Below are 23329 nucleotides of genomic sequence, written 5' to 3'. Positions count from 1 at the left end.
AGAAGTGACCATGCCCGTCTCAGCTCTGACTGTGAGACAATTTACACATTTATAATATTTTAAAATGCAAATTACAGATGAAAAATAATTCTAAAACATGACTTCTTCATTTTGTGTCCAGGTTATATTCATCGTTTTTGCGTCTTGCTCAGCAGCCAGTGTAAAAATTGGCGTACCTGAAAACTATGACGGTATTTTCCCATGGTATTTAGCCAAGGTATGACGTTTTACATTAAATTCTCCTTCAAATAAAATAAAATAATGTGATTTATTTGTTCTGAACATGGATTGCAGACAGAGTGCCAGTGCAATAGGAGCAAAACTCTAAAATAAGAACATTCATTAACACAGATTATTATTGATACTTATAATTTGAGGATGATTCTTCACTGTAATTTTCTCATTTTGCTTCATAAAAAGAATAAAATGTGCATCTTATTATAAAGTCACGAGATGCAGCACATGTTCAGACTTTCTGTTATTGAAAGAAGCACAAACCTTGGTCCAAACTCGTGTCTATCAGTCTCTTTTTTCTTCTAGTATATGTGCTCAAGGTTACAGATGCATCAACGCGCTGCCGTCATCACCAGACTGTAACAGAAATGTGCACAAAGATGTTTCAGGCGTCACATCTAACCTTTGGCTCTGGTCCATTTGGGCACAGGGATGTTTTTGTACAAACGCAGCAGCACTCACACAGCTCCATCTTTAATTGGACTGTGACGTCACCTCATCTTATGCTAAAGATAGTCATTTTTGTGTCATTCAGTCTCTTCAAACAGCTCACTAATGGCTGGACTGGAGAGACATGACAGTTTCATTTCGTATTTGTGTGTGGATAAAACAAATTAGTCAAGAGTTGTTTGACATTTAAGCTCTTTGTGGCCTCATCAAACCTGAAAATCCAACTGTTTCTGACCGTTTTAAATGCATTTTCATCAACAGCTTCACAGCCTTCCAGCAAACCACAGTGACCTGGTGGTGACGGGAGACGATGAAGGGATTTTTGGAGTGGATTCACAGTTTCTCTACGCCATAAAACCACTGGACCGAGAAAAACAACCGTCCTACTCTTTACAGGCATGTTTTTAGTGATTAATACAGTTGAAAAATGTACAATGTATGTATAAAACACTGTCTGGCCAAAAGAAAAGGTCACACACTCTAGATACATGTTTTAGATTTATATAAATGTGGCACAACTAATGATAAAAGTAATTAATTCAGGCAAAGTTATAGGTAACTTTCTGGAGGTGGCAAGTCACCTGTATAATTAATTATCAAAATAGAAAGTTAAAACCAAACTTAAACGTTTTTAGACAGACTTTTCTTACGGAACCTGTTGCATTTTTAGTTGTTATATTGATATTGATAGGACAGATATTCAAAATGTCCACACTGAATTTGCATATTACTACAATACTACAGTACCTGGCCATAAAAAAAGTCACTAGCAACTCTCTAATATTTGTTTTTTCCGTCTTTAGCTTTAATTACGTCACACGATTTCACTTCTGTAACGTCACAGATTTATTTCCATCCAGCGTTGCATTCATTTTTCACCTGTTGCATTGATGATGGTCGAGTCTGAACCTAGACCTGACTCGTACCTAAAGGCTCGGACCTCTTTGCTTAGTTAAATCCAGGTGGAGACTTCTTTTTTTTTTTTTTGGCCAAGCACTGATAATGTTTCCAGACTTCCTCACAATAAAATACAACGTTAAACTCTTAGCAGCTGAACTCTTGTGTTTATTATGGATTTTTTATTTTCAAGGTTCATGATCCATTAGGTTTTCTCAAGGGTCAGTGTTTTATTGTGTTGACGCTGACACACTGCGCACTCTCCTTGTACCCAGGTGTCCTTCAGAACCTCAGTGCACCGTCAAAGCTTCACCGTGGAGGTTTTTGTCATCGATAAGAACGACAATGTGCCCACGTTTATTCAGGAGAGTATGAGAGGCAGCGTGCAGCTCGGCCTCCTCAAAGGTACAATCTTTAGTCCAAGGACGCTGCACTTGTGTTATTTTTATGCTCATTTTCATTTGTGAGCTTCGGTTGAGTGTCCTAAAGTACTTTTTTTAATGCATGAACTCACAATTTCATCAGTAGTTCTTCAAAACTTCAAAACTTCATAGCTGCTTCTTCTTATAACATCTCACATAGTTTTTCTGTTGATCAATTTTCTTGTCTGTTTCTCTTTCATTGTTGATTTGCAAACTTTCTGTTGGCTAAATCGATTCTCATTTTCAGCCCTAAAGAGGCGACTGCTGCTGCGATTTTGGGCTTTACACAAATAAATTGAATTAAATTGAAGTATATGAATATTTATACACATTATTATTGGTTATAGCATTGTATTTCTGCAATACTTTTTAAACTAGAGTTATAATCTTATTGTATATTAGTTTTCTCTCTCCCGCTGTGAAATCAAAAGTGAAAAGCCTTCGTGAATCAGATGTGTTTTCTTCCTGTGCTGGCTGATAAATGATTGGACTTAGCTTCAAGCATTTTTATCCAATCAATCTGCTCTGGTGGAAAATATATGTAGATTGCAGTTCTATAAAAAGCAGCTCGTGTTTCCTGTTTGTCTGCCACATCTCACTTACACATCAGTTATAACTCTGCACTTTTTGGCCCATATTTCCGTGCCCCAGGGATTCCCTTCATGCAGGTGGAGGCGATGGATCGTGACGACAGGAACACCCCCCACGCCGAGCTCCGCTTCAGCCTCCTGGAGCAGACGCCCAGGATCCCCTACAGACAAATGTTCTCCATCGACCCGCTGTCTGGAGAGGTGGCCCTGACGGAGGAAGGTCTGTGTCATCTTGGGTTTATAGTTACCAAAATCATTCAGTTGAAAATAAACTGGGAAAAGAAGCATTGAACTAGAAAAACAGGACTAAGGCTGCGTTCACACTTGTTTTGACCAATTTGACCCTAATAAAGATTCGGTTTAGTCTTGTTCTAGGTCTGTTTTGGTCCTGGTTGAGTCCAGGTTTAATCCCAGTTTTAACGTGGTGATTAAGCCAGTGTTAAATTTACCAGAAGTGGCATAAAATATCTTAAAATAAATCCAAATTAGGTGCACCTTCACGCCACACCCTTCCGTTAAAACATTATACGATCAAAAATGTTGTTGCTACGATTCAATTTCGACAACAAAACAAACATTTATTTTGTCATGGGAGTGAAATAGCAATATTTCATGTGTTCTCTGGCTAAATTTAAGTCAAATTTCAGATATTTCTCTAGAACAAAACCGCATTGTCTTTAAATAAACCACATTTGAAACACCCACGTACGTCTGAAGTTGTCAGAAGAAAGTTGGATGCAGTGATCATTATGTTTTATAATAATAGAGCTCGGGGAAGTGCTTATGGAGAAAACGTTTCATAGGTTGTGGATATGTGGAAGTGGTGCGTGAATAGTGTGAATACAGGAAGTCTTGGAGCTATTTTGGGCGCTGGCGTTGCCCTTTGTTACAGCTTGGCGGGAGCTGTATGACTTTCACGCTCGCTGGTTCTCATAGGTCCCACCACGACACTGCTGCTGTCTATAGCTTCACATGAGTCCCGCTTATTGATTCTTCCTATTGTGTGTATCGCCCCAAAATAACGTTATTTTACAGAGAATTTTCTTTTCCAGTAATAGGAAGTATTTTTATCCAGCTTATGTAGAGCGTGGAGTATTTGTCCTCCATTCCGCTCGGCCGCATCAGCTCAAATGTGCATGATATGAGAAAATAGTTTGATTAAATGAAGTTATATTTATCTGACATTGGTTGTTTAAATGGATAAAAATAAGTAGATTACATTATTCTACAGATGTGTGTGTTTATGGTTTATTTGGGTCAGATACAGCAGACGCAGATTAACCTGGAGTAATGATGCTGGTGGGTTTATTATTCAGTTCACGGTGATAATGTCTTTTACTGTCCTGTTAAATTGATTCTAAAATGATCATGATAAATACAGTGAATACGCTGTAGTAAATAGGTGTGAGGATGTGCTTGATTGACACAGAACATGATGCCGTTCGTTACTGTGTCATAACATGTTTTGTCACGGCCGTTTCCCAGGAGCCTCTGCTCTGGACCCGGAGATGTGTGGGCGTTACAAGCTCTCGGTGATGGTCAAAGACATGGCGGGGAAGGCCAATGCTTTTTTCACCACTGGGATTGTCACTGTGGAGGTGACCGGGAACTCGTGGGCGTCTCCTGACCCCGTGAGGCTGCAAGAAAACCTGCCTGGACCTTACCCCATCCCCATCTCACAGGTACGACCAGACGCTTTCAATATGAACCATGAATTTGTTGGATTTACTTTACTTTGTGCAAGAAATTTCCTGTCAGTTCTGGTATTGCTTTGTCCTGAATGCGGCTTTAGCTCATCCAAACATGTCCGACATTTCAGATACCGCCGTTTTTTTAATCATACGTGTCATTTTTTTGTCATAAATCCAGGTTCGCTCATTTAAAAGTCCACTGTGAAATATTCAGTTGGAGGATACGCCACGCAAACCATAGACATGTCATCGCTTTGCCCAGAATGTTCCACAGTGCGATATTATGCCTATGTTCTCCGTGGAGTCAAGCGAAGCCGTCAGGTCAGATCTGTGGAGAGGCAGCCCCACTCACAGTAAATGTTTTTCAAGGCACAGAATGGACACAGACACGGTGTACAGGTTTAACAGAGTTTAGTGTAAACAGGAGGATGTGAGCTGGTTGGAGGAGCTGGTGGTGGGAAGCTGGGTCGGAGGCTGAGGTGCACGGAGGATACACGGATGAGAAAACTGAAGGATCTGGCCGTCGATGTAGCAATCCCCAGAGTCTTAGTACTCACAAGGTGCAGGTTTGATCGCTCATGGGCTGCAGGTGTATAGTGGGCGGTGCCAGAGTCTCCGCCCAGCTCCAGGGAGGGGGAAAAACAGCACAGAACACACCAAAAAACCCACATCCTGACAGGTATATTGTACTTTAAGCACCTGGAATTGAATAAATGCGAGATAGTGTCATAACAACTGACAGGGGGACCAAAGATTCAGAACTCAGGTGAAAAGTTTAACAATGTTTATTTGTAGATAAAGTTATGGAAATGAAGGTTGATGGAGCAGACAGTTGAGAGCGGGGTCGTGTGCAGCGGGGTCAGAGACGAGGCGAGACGACGTTTGTTTGGAGAGCTGGGTTGGAGACGAAGACGCGGTGCAGGTTCAGGAAGCGGGATCTGGCACAGAACAAAGATTCAACTGAGTGAAAAAAAGGCATAAATGTAAAAAACGAGACTGAGCCAAGCAGAGCAGTACCACTGAGGATACGCGGACAATTTGGCGCTGAGTGTCAGGTCCTCGGTCTCTTTGTCCCTCCTCAGGTGCAGCTTGATTATGGATTAGTTGCAGGTGTGTGTGGGAGGAGCCCGAATCTCCGCCCAACTTCAGGCTCTGACACAGAAGGAAGAGGGAAAAAAACAGCACAAAACACAGAGCAGACTGGGATTTTGACAGATAGATTGGTTGATTAAATGCGATGCTGTGAAACATTCTAAGCAAAGCACCTCCATGTCCATAAAGACGAGCAGGTAGTGGACCCTTAACAACAAAAACGTACATATTTTGTTACATCACACGCTCATATCAGTTAAAATGAAATGCCATTACGCTGCTGTCGATGTGCGTTTGTTGATTGTCCAAACTAAGCTTTTCGTACTCGCTGACTCGGCTGAACTCGGTGCAAATGGTTGTATCTCGTTACATAAAACCCGTCAATAAGCTGGACTGAGTAAAGTGGCATTGTGTTGCTGTTGCTGTTTTTAGCGTCTCTTGGGTCGTCCTAAGTGACCAGTGAGTGAATAATTGATATGTTTCAAACGCGGTGGATCCTCTGTGACTTCATCCTGACTCAGTCCACTTGTGTAACCTCTCCATCATCTGTATATTGTCTTTTTCAATCTGGACTTGCAGGGAGACAAATTTATGATTCTGATGACACTCTTTATAATTCAAAATCATTGGAAAAAGGCAGGACTATCTGTGATTGTTATAACTACTTGCTAAGACTAAATGCTTTTGTAATTAACAACAATTAAACTGGATCATTTTGTACAAATCTTAGTAACGCTGTGTTCAAACTTGAGCCTACTTTTGTTCTGATTCAAACCTGGTTTCGACATGTTCTAGTTCTGCTTTAGTCCTGGTTTATTTTCAAGTTTAGTCCCAGCTTGGTCCCAATTTTCTGATTGCACGTTATTGTCAGTTTTTGTTAGTAAAGCTTTAGGTTTTCACTCACTTTTTGCTTCTCATTTACGCTGTATCTGATTTTTACTGTCTTAAAACTTGAAAAAAACAAAACGTATTTGTTCATTTTAAATGTTTTGTAATGGTCTAAAGTTATTCTGCACTTACCTTATGCACTCCAAGCATCCTAATTATTGACTGCTATTGGTTTTTAAGCACTTTTTATAACTTCCTGAGACCAGAGCGGTGTTTTTGCCTGCACTTTCTGACAATAAAATGCTTTTTTATTACACGCAGATAGTACACAACAAACATATTCTGATCTCAAGACCTGCTTATACAGTCTGTCTCTTCTGGAGCAAGACAAATTTTGCTCCGTATAAATGAAAACATCAAGTACACGGCCTTTACGTCTATTTAAAATCTATTCCTACATTATTTTAATTCCATTTACTTGTCTTCTTGATTGCAAAATGATTACAATGACTTCAAACGACTTCACTTTCCTTAAATTAAAATGGCTAAAAAAAATCATTCAGACTTTCTCAGAAGAAGAACGTTTAATACTTGATCAAAGCTGAACTCCAACATAAAATAAGTAACCACAGAGGCAGCCTTGGAGCTTATAATGGCTTTTCTAACTGATGCACCTGGCCAAAGCCACAGTCTGCTCCTGAAATGAGTGTTCACTGATGTGTAAAATTCATATTTGTTTGTGGAGTCCAGTAGGTGCCTCACAATGCCTCCCCCTCCTCTCATTCTCCCACCTCCTCCGCTCTCGCCTCCAGCTTTTCATGGCTCCTGTTCCAACAGCCTCTGCCACCCACTGAAAACGTGTGGACCCAGTGTAGGCGCTTTGCACATATTTACTCCAAATCATTTACATCTACATTAAGGGATTTGTGAATTTAGGGAAGAGAAGCAAAAAATCAGCAACTGTTAAATGTGGGGGTTTTATTTATAAGAACTGATGGAGCAAAATCAGCTTCATTGAGTAGTGTGCTTTTATTTTGTTATATTTTTGTTTATGGAATCTGTAAGTGAAATGTTTTAATGAGCATTTAGGACCTGGATGGAAGAAAAGTGACACAGAAATCTCGCACAGTGTGTAATCTACTATAGTTAAGTGTAGTGTGAAATTTAAACTTTTTTCCTTCATTCATTGATCCTTTCATTCACTTCGGTTTGTGCACATGGGAATATCTCACAGTTAAATTGTATCTCCAATGTTTAATTTGTTTTTTAAATACATTTCCAAAAGGTGAACTCACAAACATTGAGCATGATCATCTCTAACAGTGAGTAAACCCTAGAATTTATTATACTTCAACAAAACTCTTTCCTCGTTTGTACTGAATATAACTGCCCTCTCCGTGGGGTTTGGGGAAAATCACAATTCAATGTAAAATATTATTGGCCTGGTCAGTGAAAATCACATACGCAAAAATATAAACACATCCTGTCGCCTCGATCACACAGACATGATGATATAATAATATAATAATATGATAATATGATGATAAAATGATATGATGTGAGTATTTTGGAGAGGAGAAGTCTTCTGTGTTTGAATGTAGGAGGGACTGGTTGCTCAGGCAAAAATATTCTATCCTATAATGGTCAAAATGTCACCTGTAAACATGAAGCTGGAAACCATGAACACACGATACACGTCCATTTGAAATGATTTAAGTCGCTGATCTGGGCACAGATTTATTTCCTGTAACTGTGAAAATGAGGACACAGTTGCCGCCTCTCTTTAATATTTCACCCCAGACTGGTGCGGGCTTTGGGGAAGCCTCGTCTCGCCTACGACAGTGTGAAGTGTGGAGCTCAGTGGGCGGTGGGACTAACCGCAGCTATGACACATTCAGAGATAGTCGTGTTCCAGGTCCCACTCAGCCTCGTCTCTGTCTCCTGCAAAAATGAGCATCCATCACAGTCATCACTGCTCCTGCTGTGATGGCATTTAGCAGATGCCCACTCCGTTTGAACGTCTCGCTAAAGGTCACATTTACCCCTCAGACATTTCCTTGAACATTTTTATTAACCATTCGGGCAAAAAGTGTGACCTTCACCCTGACCTGATTTAAGCATTTGTTCATTATGGATTAAGTCTTAATATGTTTTTACGACGTGGTACTGCCATGTTGAACTTTTAATAATAAGGTTTAAAAATAAACTCTAACCTTCAGTTAGAACTGCGTCTGAATCATCAGACAAGTGTTCAGTGCAGTTTGTGCATATTTTATGTATCGCTGCTGATTGCTGAGTCTAAAGCAGATTACATAATGTAATCAGTCCACACTGGAACTCACCTTCAGAGTCGATCAGGTCCTTCACTGAGTGGGTCTGCTGTATGTTCAGATATATGGGAACCAACTTTTAATTATGAAAAGTTAGTTAATCCATCGAAGCTTCTTTGCAGACACAATATTTTATACAATTTACCCACAAATGGACAAAAAGGCAAAAAAGGCTCAAGGACAAAAGGACAAGGACAAAAGGGCTCAAGGACAAAAGGACTCAAGGACAAAAGGGCTCAAGGACAAAAGGACAAGGACAAAAGGACAAGGACAAAAGGCACAAGGACAAAAGGACTCAAGGACAAAAGGACTCAAGGACAAAAGGACTCAAGGACAAAAGGGCTCAAGGACAAAAGGACTCAAGGACAAAAGGACTCAAGGACAAAAGGGCTCAAGGACAAAAGGGCTCAAGGACAAAAGGACTCAAGGACAAAAGGACTCAAGGACGTCTGAAACCATCATCCACGAGGTGAATAATCAGAATCATCATTACAGATCTAACCCCATTACACAACAGCCTTAGTAGTTTTTTATATTTCAGGATCTGATAAAGTCACAATGTTCCAGAATCTATAAATCAAACAATGTTAATCAAATATACAAACCTGGAGCGTTACTCTATCAACAAGATCACATGGAACACATTTCATTTCATTTAGTTTAGTTTTTTGTTATACTTTTTTTTTTTTTTTATTCTATCATTTATGAGAGAACATCGTTTAAAACACTTGAATGATCCAGATTAATTAACTAGGTGTATTTAATTAAGGCTAGAGTATACGATACATTCACTAAGCCTAAATTCTTAATAAACTATTTCTTAAATCTTAATAAATTCTTTCTTTAAGTTTTATTATGGCTAATTACAGTGTGGTTCCTATTTAAACTCTGTGTTATTAGTGAAGTAGAGCATAAGAATGACACATTACTCCGATGAAACAAAGGCCTTTCATTTTCCACACTTACTCTCTAATTAGCAGCAGTTGTGCCGTAAAGTGTTTGAAATGTGATTGTGCAGATGTGCATTTCCTCATTAGTGTTGCGCTCTCTTCCGTATCTCAGTATTGATTCCTCCCTAACGTGGTTTTGGGGAGCACAGACACAGTGTTCTTGGACTGCGTCTAGAGACAGGACGTGCAAACCCTCCTGGACACATGACATCATGCATTTAGCAGAGAGAGGCTGTTCATCAAATCTGTGCAAATGTGTGAGACCAGACACCAGACGTGACCGAGAAATACTCTCGTTTAAAGAGCGCAAAGACATATTTAAGAGCCATGTTACTTCTACAACAGCTTTTTAATGCATAAACAAAGTGAAGTACAGTGTGGACGGTGATTATTGTGAAGAACTTGTGCGTCTCAGACAGGACTGTGCAATTAATCACATTTCAATTACAATTATAATTAACTGTGTAACTGGCGAACCAAGATTATTACCATTTACTTTTAACTCTTAAGTGCGTTCAGTGAATCAAACATGTTTCCCTGAAGGGACAAGCCGCTCACAGATTGTACGTTTCTACCTTTGTGTGAATAATCATGATTTCAATTCTGATTTAAATAACCATGATTTTAATTTTTTGTCCGTAATCGGGCTGCAGTTTCAAATGATGATCGTACCAGTCTAGGATCTTTAGAGAGGAGAGGACGGGTTTGTTTGTTTTTCTATGTTTATGCAGATTTAGTGTGTGATTTAGTGATTTAGTGATATCGTTGATCTGCATGATGTCGTTGTATATATCTGCCTCTAAGTATTTTATTTTAAAGCATATCTTTTTAACTTTATGTATGCCCCTAATTGTACTTATTTAGTGTTTTATGTTGCACTTTATCACCAAAGAGAGTTCCTAGTTTGAGTTGTGTTCACTGACAATAAAAAGTCTTATGATTCTGATCTACACAAACCTCCTGGTCAAAGCCTGATCTTGTCAAATCTCATGATCTAAGTGAGGCTGGGTCTGGTTAATACTCAGTCTACCCTAGTCTCAGCAGTCTACCCCAGGGCAGCTGTGGCTACAATAGTGACTACCACCAACAACTGCAGAGTGAATGACTAATGCACAAAAGTGTAAAGCTTCTTCTTCTTCTTCTGAGTCTAAAATCATCTCTTCTGAGTCTAAAATCATCTCTTCTGAGTCTAAAATCATCTCTTCTGAGTCTAAAATCATCCAGAAAAGTCTTTAAAATGATTCGAAGCCTCACATCCAGAGCCAGGGACACGCGCTGCTGTAAGACGAGGCGTTGTGTACATTTCATCCTGGAGTTTGGTCAACCATCTCCAAAACAAGGAAGAAGAGTGTGACAGTGCGTTGGAGGAGATACATGCCCCGGGTTAGGAGCTGTCCCGGGCCAGGCCTCCTCTCCATGTTGGGTGCTCTGGGCCCGGTTCAGCCCCACTGCACAGGCTTATGTCAACGGCCAGGGAGCAGTGGAAAATCCCCTTCAGGCCCACAGTTAGTTTTGGCCGCGTGCTCTGTTCCACATCACTGTCACTGCTTTGGGTTGGCTCCTTATCATGCAAACAGCAGTCCGGTTTTGTACTGCATGTCCCGCATACTCACGTGAATAGATTGAGCTAGAATAAATTGTTTACATGGATTAAACGATGCAAATCAGCAAAAACAGTCTGCAAAATACGCTGGAAGCTAAAAATATCCAAATTCTTGTCAGTTCTAGCACTGATTTTGTGATTAAAGCTTTGCATTTCTATCAAAATATCATGTTTACTTTTTAATTTATAGTTATTGCACATCCAGGGCTGCAGCCAATCATGGACGCTGCTCGTGGCCATCCTGACAGATTAAATTCCATCTAACACATTTACATTAACGTTAACATTGACTCATTTCCGGTGTCATTTCTGAGCCATAAAACGTCTTTTTTCACCTCTTTGCATTTCACATATTTACTTCACAAGTATCCCAGTTATTTTGAGTCTCGTATTTTTCAGCCGAGATGCGAATGTGACATATTTTGAAAGAGTAAATGAATATATTGCCTCGCAGAGTGGAGTGGAGTTGGGGTCTCTATATTAAACATTGTCAAAAATAGCTGCCTTACATCACCTTTGCCTTATTCAAACTAGCTGCATATTTTTTCATGAAGCAATAATAGAAAAAAATATATATAGTCTTGCATGCAAAATGTGCATCAGTTCCACTCTTGCTAAATTTGTTTTGGCCTGTGCACGTGTATGTAGGTCAAATGGAGTGGCAGCCAGGCGGAGTACAGCCTGGAGGGGGAGTTTCCAGAGATGCTCTTCACCATCAGCCGAGAGGGAGTCATTTATCTGAACGCGCCCCTCGACCGAGAGACACAGGACCAGGTACAACTGCCACATGGACCGGAGCACGTTTGAAGCCCGTGGGCGAGAACAATGACTTATTAGACTTATTATTAGAACAGAAAAGGGGCTGCGTTTAGTTCATTCTATAAATTTCATGCTCTTTGCTCTGCTGAGGTCACACTCCTAAATATAGATTCACAGCTCCTGTAGCAGATGTGTTTGTGTAAGAAGCATCTCCAGACAAATCTACAAATGTTTAATAAAGGAAGGCGTTATATATTCCATAATAGTATTGAAGTATATGCAAATTCAGGATGGACATTTTGAATATTTGTCCTATCCATATCAATATAACAACTAAAAATGCTGTAAAAAAAAACATCTATGTCCACGGCGAATGTTCTGAAGGTTTTTTTATCATTAGTTGTGCCACATTTATCTAAATCTAAAACACGTATCTCGAGTCACTGACCACAGCTCCCCTCCTCACGTCGCAGTTTCTGATCAGCATCGTGGTGGAGCGTCCTGACGGCAGAGAGATCGCCAAACCCGTGGAGCTCCGGGTGATGGTGGGGGACGCCAACGACAACAGGCCCACCTTTCCCCAGGCGCAGTATCACACCGTGGTCAAAGAACTGGCTGCAAGAGGTGAACACTTGAGAAATATTCACTGTTTTTATATCATCTTAATGGTGACCCAGATCATTGTAATTGTAGGGAGTCGTAAATCGTCCTCTGAGAACTTCCGTTTCCCCATCAAACTAAAATATAACACGATGGAGATGGAGTGAAAAGAAGTAGAATTGTTTTACCGAATATCCTCTTTGAGATTCGAGTCAGAAAACCGTCCTCACCTCGTTTCTCTTCACTTGTAAAACGTGCACAGTGACAGATCGTGGCCTGAAAGCCTTTTTGTTGATGCTTTAAAACAGTCCTTCTCGGAAATCGACTATTTACACAATCTGCAAATCTAAATGGACCAGGAGTGAGGATTAGACGGGGGAGCTATTGTTGTACGCTTCCTCTTCCAGCTCATTCATTTATGATCTATTTTCACCCAGAGATACGAACATAAATATTAACTTTTCTTCTTCACAGGGACTGAAATCCTGACGGTGCAAGCGGCCGACAACGACGATCCTAAGACGGACAACGTGCGGATCTTTTACCGTTTAGTGGGACAGATCCCGGAGAGTCCCAGGGCCCTGTTCAGAGTCGACCGAGACTCTGGGGTCATCTCGGTCCAAGCAGACAGCATGGAGGGCACCGCTCCACAGTACACACTCACCATCACCGCTGAAGACGCCAAAGGTAAGACTTTATTCCAAAATTCACTTAGAAGGCACTTTTCTGGTGCAGGGTCTGACACTTGGCTGTTTCCTGTGTCAGACCTTATACCGTGGAGATGCTATTGCTTTATCTGGAATATTCCACAGCCAAATTAAACCAAATTACACCAAATTACACCAAAATATATGTATGAGATGTTGACAGCTCAAATAGAGATGGCCATAATCTCAGACCCACCTGTAAGTCTTGACATTGCCAATACTTTATCAAAAAAAACAAAGACAAAAGATGATTTTTCACTTTAAATGTTCACGTTTAACCTCGTACATAAATGCCGGTTTGATACTCCACCAGTGTAAGTTGTGGCAGATGATGTGCCCGGCGTGACTCAGGGTTCAGGGTGTGATGGAGCAAAGTGAGGCACTGGAGCCGCGGGGCCTGAGTCACTGACAGACGCTGCTCTGATCATCTCCTCTTGCTCCTTCTCTCTTTCTTTCTCTTCCTCCCTCTCTTTTTGTGACAGGTCTAAACAGCTCGTGCACGGTGGTGGTGACTGTACAGGATGAGAACAACAACCCGCCGGTCTTCTCCCAACACGAGGTATCAGACACACAAAACAAACTAGAACAAAACTCATCTGTTACATGAAGAGTCTGCACACCTGAAACAGAAGATGGAAAGAAATTTAACGTTCTGGTCGACTGAACGTTGGTCAGTTCAACTTTTTGGAGCGTTATACATGTTAAAATGTCATCAAAAACATGTCTGAAGATGTTTAAAATGTCATCCATGCATGTTCTTAATTTAGTGATCTACATAATGTTTTTGTTTACAGTTAATAATAGAAGTGTAACACCTCCTCTTTAACAACGGGGCGTATGCTAATCTATGTTCTACTTTCTACTGTCTTTAAGAGTATGTTTCAGAAATCTCAAATATTTACTGTTGGTTTAGATTTGTTCAAGTTACACATTATGTCTACACAAACTTAAGAAAACACACTACATGAGAGGAGACTTTTCTGTGAGTGTAATGCAACATCTGTGAGTGAAATCCTTTCATAACTTCACTAAGAAACATAAGACACAAGAGAAATGTGCCGTGACAGTTTACAAAGGCGGCTGACGTCATCATCGATTGGTTTGATGCTCAATGCAGATCCATTATCTGAAATGAAAGTGTCTCTTTTATTGTCCAGGTTGAATGCAGCTGGTCAGACGTTCACATATACACATTTATCTTTATATATAATGCACTTTATGATCCTACACCTCTGAAATGGTCTGGAGCTGTCAGTGTGATATCTAACAGCATTTCTGTGTCTGTCTTACTGCAGTGAGTGGTGTGAAGGAAAATTGTCCAAAAATAGAGAGTTTCAGAGAAACCCCGTCTGCTCACTTCCTGCTGCAAAATAATAGGAAACTTAAAGGGCTGTGAGCGACGTGGGAGAGCAGCACACTGTGATAATAAGAGTCCAATCTCTGCTGTTCTTTTAGAGACCACAGTCACACTGAAACACTCTGCACATTATGAGGAAGACCGAGGTACAGAAGGTTCAGACATGTGACAAATGAAGCACAGATTTAAACAAATGAACCTGAAATGTATCAAAGCTAAAGTCAGAGTAAAATGATCAAATCTCACATCTACTGGAGTTAGATGGTGATTTTTAAACACAGAGCTGTTTCCAGAGCTCAGAGGTGGAAATGCTCTTGAGCAGGTCACGCTTGAGCAGTGCAGTATTTTCCATGGCTGTGGGGGCTGCTCTGTGGGGGGTGTGGGAGGTGAGTGCTGACAGGGGAGGGGTCAGCGACCCTGCAATGGGCCATAAGGATCAGAGGCCTGGCTCCACGGGACGACATGTGTGAGTGGCAGATTAAACGTTTGTCTGAACACACAGAGGTGTGTGTAGAAAGGTCACCCAACACTGAGGGGTCAAGAGGGTCAATACACTCATGATGTTTGTGTATCTCATCTCTGCCCCTCTGGGAAACAGTCACATGTGATTATTCAACAGTCAAACGCTACCCACTTAAAAATAAAACATTTGTATATGACATTCAAGTATTCTCTTCATCAGTTACTTTGTTTCAATCAAAATTATTTCTAAAAAAAGGTTTAAATATGCATGATTTCTGTGTTCGTGGTCAGTATGGACCGTACCACATCCCAGAGGACGCTCCAGTGGGAACCACAGTGACTGCGATCGTCGCCAGAGACGCAGATGTCCGTGGAGGAGACAGCTGGCAGGTGAACTACCGCATGGAGTCTGGGAACGAAGAGGAGGTTTTCTCTCTGGTCACAGACCGGCAAACCAACGAGGTGTCTCTGGTGCTTTCAAAGGTAAAAAAGGACTGTACTATTTATTTAAGTCTTTAAAAACAGAAATTAAAATGACCAATTGTACACCAAGCCCTATGTGTCCCAGTACACACGCACACACACGTGTGTATATATATATATATATATATATATATATATATTCCACAAATCAGATCCCTCTTCATCTTCAGTGCATCTTTGCATCTTTCATCTGCATCATGCCTTGAATAAACACCAGACTGATCACAATGGGACATTTGAGCCTGTAATCGCCCCGGCCTTGCCTCCCATAATCCTTTGGGGCTTTGGGGCTTTTGGGAGGTGAGAGACGTGTAGTTTGTGACTCTCTCTATGGGCCAGGCACAAGAAATATTATTTCCAAGATCTCTGTGGGAGTCGACAAATCTGATTGAACTGTTTGTCACTCAAACTCCACTTGAAATATCTAAAATCTAAAAATAGACCTCTTCAGTTTGTGTTTTTTTACGTGGAAAGCCTCACAATGTCGTGACATCACTGGAGATGTGTGACTCACTCAATGCAAAAGCAGTTTTGGTTTTGCTAAAGCTACAGTCACAGCCCTAAGGAAAATAAGACATAATAAGACATAATAAGACATAATAAGACAGACATTCCCCGATGTGCTGAGGTCAACACAAGAAGATGCATTTTATCTGTTGAAATTACACTCGTCACTTTGTATGAAGATTATTGGATCATAATAAAACTGATGGTTAACAGCACAAAGACCCTCAGCACCAAAACATGAAATACAAAATCAGTGTAATAAAAACAGTTCAACCCTTTTCTAAAAGCTGTAGACAGTCAGGTGCTTGTTCTGTTTTTCAAAACCTTGAAAATGCACTATCCAAAACATAAACCACAAAATATTATTAATAAATGTTAAAAATCCTACTCTTCTACAACCTTATTTGTTTCAAATTTTAACTATAATCTGCAAACAGATTTTAAAATATTTCTTGCTTGTCATAATAAATCTGCCCCTTTTTCCATAAGTTTCAGAATGACGACAAATTACAACTGTTGCCATAGCAATAATAATATAAGACAGAATATTATATCTGCTCATTCTAAACGGTGAAAAGCCCTGAAAATGTCACACGTAACAGGAAACTGAACTTATGAATGGCCGATACTATGTATTTCCATTTACCTGGTGTTTATTTAACCTTTTTTACTGAGGTGGATTATCATTGAACATTGAAATTTGCCAGAACATACGTCACAAGTTCATTTTCACCTGTGACAAAGCCCAAATGGATCAATGTGTCTCTGTACCTCAGACCCTGAGTCGGGCTGAGCTGTGCGTCACTTACAGTCAGCGGCTGTACTCATCTAGCCTCCAGGGTCTGCCTTTCCTCTCCCTGGCAACAGAGCGGCATCGTGATGTCAGCCGCCACCTTTTCATAATATCTGCTTTAACTAAAGAACACAGGAGATTTCATTTTATCAACAAAGCCCACACATTGGCCGCTGCAGCGAGTTCACAAAAACACAGGCTCACGTAAAGTCAGTGATTCATGCAGCACAAAGGTGATGTTATTAATAAAAATAATATGAGGACGAGCCATCAGGAGTCTGTTATTCTTGTCTTGTTAATTAAACAAATAGTCTCACAGACAGAAATTTGAAAGGAAATGACTCACTGCAGAAACACATAGAGTTCTGATACAATAAATGTGCACGATTTATTTTAGAGGAGGGTTTATCTGCCACCAGTGCTCTGCAGGGAGAGGTCACTAAGGCTTAAATATTATACCGTATGGCATAAAACAGATCTCCATACAGACAAGCACTGCCAGGCCAAGGTCCAGGTCAGATCTGTGGAGCGGTGACCCCACTCACTGTAAGAATGCGTGTTTCTCAAGGTTTTTATGGGCAGTTAAACCCATGTAGTGAATGCTTTTCCTGGAGATAACACAATCTGACGACTGTTTCAATGTTGTTAGGTTCTTGACTTCGAGCGTGAGAGCGAGTACATCCTGGTTCTCAGCGCCAAGAACCCAGTGGCCCTCGTCCGCGGTCGCTACGGCTCTCAGTCCACGGCGACCGTCTCCATCTACGTGGACGACGTCAACGAAGGTCCCATCCTGTCCCAGAGCCACTATGAGGTCACGGTGCGAGAGGGGGAGGAGCCAGGCAGGGTCATAGCCACGATCAGAGGGTATGACCCCGACTCACATCCAATCAGGTACTTTTAACTTATACACAACTTTTGGTTTATAACAATAGTATATTAAGCTTTACATCAACAGTTACACTATGTTAACCTTGAGCAATGACCTCGTGTGATGCAAGAATAAACAATATCATTATCATATTTTTGAACTTTTTAGTAAAGTAAAGAATTATTTTAAACAGTTACAGAGAGTTTTTGTATTTCGTGCAGTAAATCTAATAGAGAAAATGTGGATTTCTAGATATTCTCTTCAAGGAGACACAAAAAAATACTTTTCAATTGGAAAATATTCAGGCGAACTGAAAACCGTGCAGGCTCTGGACAGAGAAGAAAATAGCACCTACACAATGGAAGTTATTGCCGTGGATGGAAGTAAGAGTTTGATTTATGTCACCAAAGTTGTGTTAAAATGTTTCACTATTTTCTGATTGGGTTTAATGATCTACTTCAGGAAACTCGTCGTTATCGGCCTCGACTCTGGTGACGGTTCATATTCTGGATGTGAATGACAACAGTCCTGTGCTGGTGGGGGATTACTCCTGGAAGTACCTGTGTACCCCCCGGTGGGAGGATCAGGCCCTGGTGCTGGCGTCCCGGGACAGTGACGGACCACAACACGGAGGTCGACTCAACTTCTCGCTCCGCAGTGACGCCACGGTCAGACGCAACTGGAAACTCACACCTATCAACGGTGAGACTCTAATGACCTCGTGTTTGTGCGATTATGATTATGTGTTCAGTGTATTTCAAAGGTCAGAAAAGGTTTTACATCTGACGACCGAGATGACCAGGAATAGAATTTTACTTTTATGCAGTAATGGTTTTCTGAATGAGTCAAACCATTTTGCTCTAGTACACCGACTGAACATCCACTTAAAATAGTTTTGCCATTCAGTCCAAATTGCCTGGATGTTAAGAATTATGAAATTATTGTAATTCTTTGTCTGTGGAGCTGGACCTGGGCTCCCTGCAGCGCTCACAGAATGTCCAGAACATCTCCTGACAAAAATTAAGAGACAAGAGCACGTCAGGCCTGAGCTGAGCAGCCACTGGATCCTGTTTCACATCAGGCGCGATTCAAAATGTTATCGATCGTGTTCAAATGTCTGCGCTCTATGGGTCCAGTCTGTATTCTCTGTGTCCTTTATCTGCTCTCTGTGGTTCCTCTTTATCTGAGGGAGTCACTGCAGCTCTATACTGCACCCAGAGCCCTGAGGTCAGAGGTCAGAGGTCAGCTGATCACTGCCCAAAGCCAGGCTCAAAACCACAGGTGACAGAGCCTTTTCTGTGGCAGTGCCCAGACTATGGAACAGCGCCCTCTGCCTGTCAGATCCTCTCAGTCTTCAGCACAGTTTAAAATTAGACTGAAACCCACCTCTTCTCCCTGATATTTAATAAAAACTACACAGGACATCTTGGTGTTTTATTGTTCCTTTACTATGTTTTGTGCTATCTGTATATTTTGGGAGTTTTTTTGTTTGTATTTTTTTCACTTTTATGTGTAGAACTTCAGAACTTTGGTCAGCTGAAGTTGTTTTAAATGTGCTTTATAAATAAACTTGGATTGAATTGAGTTGAACTGCATAACCCAGACTGTGTGTTAGTATAAATGTGGGTCCAGTTTTATCAATTTCTGTGTGTAATTTGTTCAAACAAATTGGCTCAATTCAATTCAATGGTCCTATTTTTATTCTGTTAATGTTGGACAAGCCATTTTACAGTGTGACGTGTCGTTCACTGACACATCCTGCAGCCCTTTACTCGCACTGATTTCTTTTCACTCTACTTCAGTCTTATGATGGTATTGGTCGAGAGCAGCTGTAATTATATCTTCAGCGCAATTTCCTTGGCGTCACCGCTGGATCCGTGCCAGATAATGTGGCTAAAAAAGGGAATAACCAAGAATGTTCTGCACCTGCTGAAGCCGTGCACAGGTTAACACAAATGGCAGCACTTTGCATTTAAAGCCCTATAGGAGAACATAAGAGTGCTACAAGCCCACGTCATCATCTTAAAGAACTACTCAAAGGAAAAATGGTGTAAAAATAAACATATAGCTTCTTGATTCTGGTAAAAGAACATGCAGTACTGCGTCTGGAGAGGGAGCGAGCGACTGTGTCAAAAACATATTTAACACCAACTCTCCATGCTCTTGGTGAGGGCCTCATTTCCAGGATCTAAATAGGACATGGAGGACCTGACGGTACGGCGTGAGTGTGGTGTACGACCCTCAGATAACAGTTCAAACGGCCTGATAAATGTAGCTCTTTGCTGGACAAGGCTTTTGCGTCATGCAGACCAGTATATATTTTAAACTGATTTGTGCAGATAAGATAAAGGCGCACACAAACCAGACTACTCCTTACGAGCAGCTCTGGTTCGCTCACGCAGTAGCTCAGGCGTAGAGTGTGTCGCCCGGTCGCTCGACGGTTAGTGGTTCAATCTCACTGGTGCAGACTGATGTGTGAATGTGTCTGTGAATGAATAGTTCTTTGATTGGACGCTTTAAATCTGCAAAGGAGGCATTGAAAAACTTAAATATGTGTTTTAATTTTCTGCATGACAAACAAAGAAATCAAAATAACACTATACTGTACCATATTAATCTGGATTTTTACCGCTTTATAATAACTACACAGCCTTAATGAGAGAAGAATGAAGACAGATGAAGACAGAATATTTCAGGCTTAGTAACTCTTTAAGTTAGTTTAAGGTTGGGAATTATTAGGTAATAAATGTAATAAATGTACCAAATGCTGTACCATGTCATACCACATACATCAATCACAACAATAACTTGTAAAACCATAAAATAAACTAGCTCTACCTCGTGATTTTCAGTTTTTCTCTCCTGATAACACATTTCCTTCACAGATACCCACACAAACCTGTCCTTGAACATCCCTTATCTGCCCCCGGAGGTCTACACCGTGCCCTTCACCATTTCAGACAGCAGCTCTCCTCCTCGCAGCACCTTCATTAACCTTCCAGGTACAGCCCACCCTCCCAAACACTTAACACTAACACAAACCAAACGCAGCCGCAGAGAGGTGACAGCACAAGAGCAAAGGAACAATCAATACGGATCATGCGGCGTGCCAGAGCGTCCTCACACTCGTTGTTTATTAATGAAGCAGCAGAGCTTGACAAATGACTTTTCCAGGCTGGTGATTGTACAGTTTCTTCGACCAAGATCTGTTTATGGCAAAACATAACGATAAATCTCAACGCACAAGGAAAAACATGTCTATACAGCAAGACTTGTGACGTTTTTGAAAATGAGGCGGTGTGATTTATTTTAGTGTTTAAAGTAAATGTACAGGATGATACTTTATGTTTGGCGTCGTTTATATTCTGCGCTCTTATTAGTTAAATACAAGGTCATTTATGTTACTTGGCTGTGGAGAAAACAGATTAGGCTTTTATTAATGAAGGGAAATGTTATAAAAACTCATAAATATCATGTTTATTTTTCAGTCAGATTAGCTCTTCATAAAAATACTTAGTGAAAAAGTTAAAATGTGTGTTATATTTGTATTTTTTGTGCGTATTTGTGCTCATTTTAACAAACTACAACAAGGAATTACAGACTATATTTATTCTTTCCACCTTTTAGTGACTGTGTGTCCGTGCAACATCAGAGGAAACTGCAAAATCGCTGCCAAGAAGCTGCAGGGGATGCCAACGATCCAGTCTGCAGTGGGCATCCTGCTTGGCACCTTCGCAGTCATAGGTAAACAAGCAGCCTGTTTAAATAACTACAGTTTAAACAAAGTAAATAACAGCGTGTGATGTAACCTGCTGTCTCTTTGGTTCAATCTCTGCAGGAGCCATTCTTGTTGTGATATTTGTGAGACTTTCATACCAAAACCCCAAAGAGGAAGGAAAATCAAACCAGGAGCTTGTCCCGTTGAAGATTTCTATTTAAACTCATGTCTCCAACCTCCGTCCTCGCTTATTTAACTACTGCAAAAACAAAAGTAGTCCAGATTTGACGCCTTATTCACCACAACTGTCCTAACGTTTTATTTATTAAATGAAATGTAAACTAAAGTAGCATAAATATTGTAATATCTGTGCTTTTATCTACCCTTATAAGCCTTTTTATATTGTTTTTTCATTCTCTTATACGGTGCCACACACATTTTAATATTCTCCTGACGCACCTTTAATATTACACTATGTTCAACTTTACTTTTGAAATGTGATATTTATTTTATATTTTGCTAACACTCTCTAGACTTTATAGACCAAATAAAACCACAATTTTGGCACCATGAATAACCTGGACAGTCTTGTTTTAGCGATATATTTTATAAATCCATGTGTAAATGTGATTGGAAGGTAAAGTTGCGTAACAAAAGCGTAAAAATGTGTAAATTTGAAGCTCACCTGACACAGTTTAACGCTGAAATACTGTACTTAATCACACTTCGCACGTTACCTCAGTGGCCTATACACTATTCAGCCACACTGAGCATCAAAACACTTTTAATTTAATGAGGCCCTAAAATTATCCTTCCTGTAATCACATTAACATCCAGCTCCAGTCCCTGTGATTAGAGCTGTTAAACGGTGGCCCAGACAACCCAACAGGCAGCGAGGCTATATTCAGAGCAAAGTGCTTCTATGAATAGACCAACTACTGAAGGTCCACTGAAAGACACGGGCTCCGCAGATGTTTAATCAGGTTTCAGCGACAGAAGCTCAGTGCACAAAACATACCTGAAGACACAGCTGGGACACGTTCATTCATTTAAAAACAGCTCAGTTGGTAGAAGTTGAAGAGGAATCACCATTTAAGGGCAAAACCATCTAAAAAATGCTTAAAAAAAACTACAATTTCAACATGTTTCAATACAAAACATACCTGAAGACACAGCTGGGACAGTTTCATTCATTTAAAAACACTCGGACAGAGCAGTTTGTTAAAGTTGAAGAGTTGAACCACCATTTTAGGGCAAAACAATCTTAAAAAAATAAAATTTCAACATATTTCAATAAGGTTTAAAACTAAATTAGACAAGAAGCATCTATATTTAAGTCAGTACTAATTAACTGAATAAATACACACTTCAGCTGTCAGGTTTTTGCATTGATTCACTAATTATTTAATGGTGTGAAACGACGAATAACCCTTAATTACACCTTTAAATGTTTGAATTAAGTTTTACAGCCCCAATTCCAAAGTTGTGACGCTGTGTAAAACTTAAAAAAAAAAATACAGAATACAGTGATTTGCAAATCATTTTCAACCTATACTGAACTGAATAAACTACAAATACTTGATATGTAATGTTCAAACTGATAAACTTTATTGTTTTTGTGCAAATATTCACTCATTTTTAATTTGATGCCTGCAACACATTCAAAATAAAGCTGGACAGGGGCATGTTTACCACTGCGTAACATCACTTTTAACTGAGGACACGAATTGTTGAAGCTTTGCAAATCATTATATTCTGTTTTTTGGGGGGGGTTTTTTAAGTTTTAAACAGCGTCCCAGCTTCTTTGGAACTGGGGTTGTTGGAGTTTTGACTTTTTTAAACTGTTCGTGTTAAAACCAAGTCAAAACCAGTCAGTTGAAAGCGAAACCACCCTTTATTTCACATATCTCATACTGTAAACATACATAATCTAGCAGCAGAAGAGCACACACGCTGTTGTTAAGCACTGAGGAGTTCTGATTGCCTTG

The 23329-nt window shown here is 40.3% G+C and overlaps 1 protein-coding gene across 1 annotated transcript; it reads left to right on the top strand.

The window, feature by feature from the left end:
* cdh16 (cadherin 16, KSP-cadherin) lies at window positions 1-21562 on the top strand. The gene is made up of 17 exons (XM_033991924.2): window positions 1-31; window positions 122-217; window positions 946-1080; window positions 1857-1986; window positions 2655-2813; window positions 4079-4275; window positions 11736-11861; window positions 12320-12470; window positions 12921-13133; window positions 13636-13712; window positions 15264-15455; window positions 17405-17646; window positions 17876-18006; window positions 18086-18325; window positions 20509-20625; window positions 21251-21367; window positions 21462-21562. Exons 1-17 carry the CDS (start codon window positions 11-13, stop codon window positions 21560-21562), a joined length of 2445 nt encoding a protein of 814 aa, XP_033847815.1. The 5' UTR covers window positions 1-10.
* The last annotated feature ends 1767 nt before the right edge of the window (window positions 21563-23329 follow it).

This window comes from Periophthalmus magnuspinnatus, chromosome 3 (genome assembly GCF_009829125.3).
Source record: "Periophthalmus magnuspinnatus isolate fPerMag1 chromosome 3, fPerMag1.2.pri, whole genome shotgun sequence".
NCBI classification, from domain to species: Eukaryota; Metazoa; Chordata; class Actinopteri; order Gobiiformes; family Gobiidae; genus Periophthalmus; species Periophthalmus magnuspinnatus.
The sequence above is the reverse complement of the archived record's forward strand: the minus strand, read 5'-3'. Positions and strand labels throughout refer to the sequence as shown.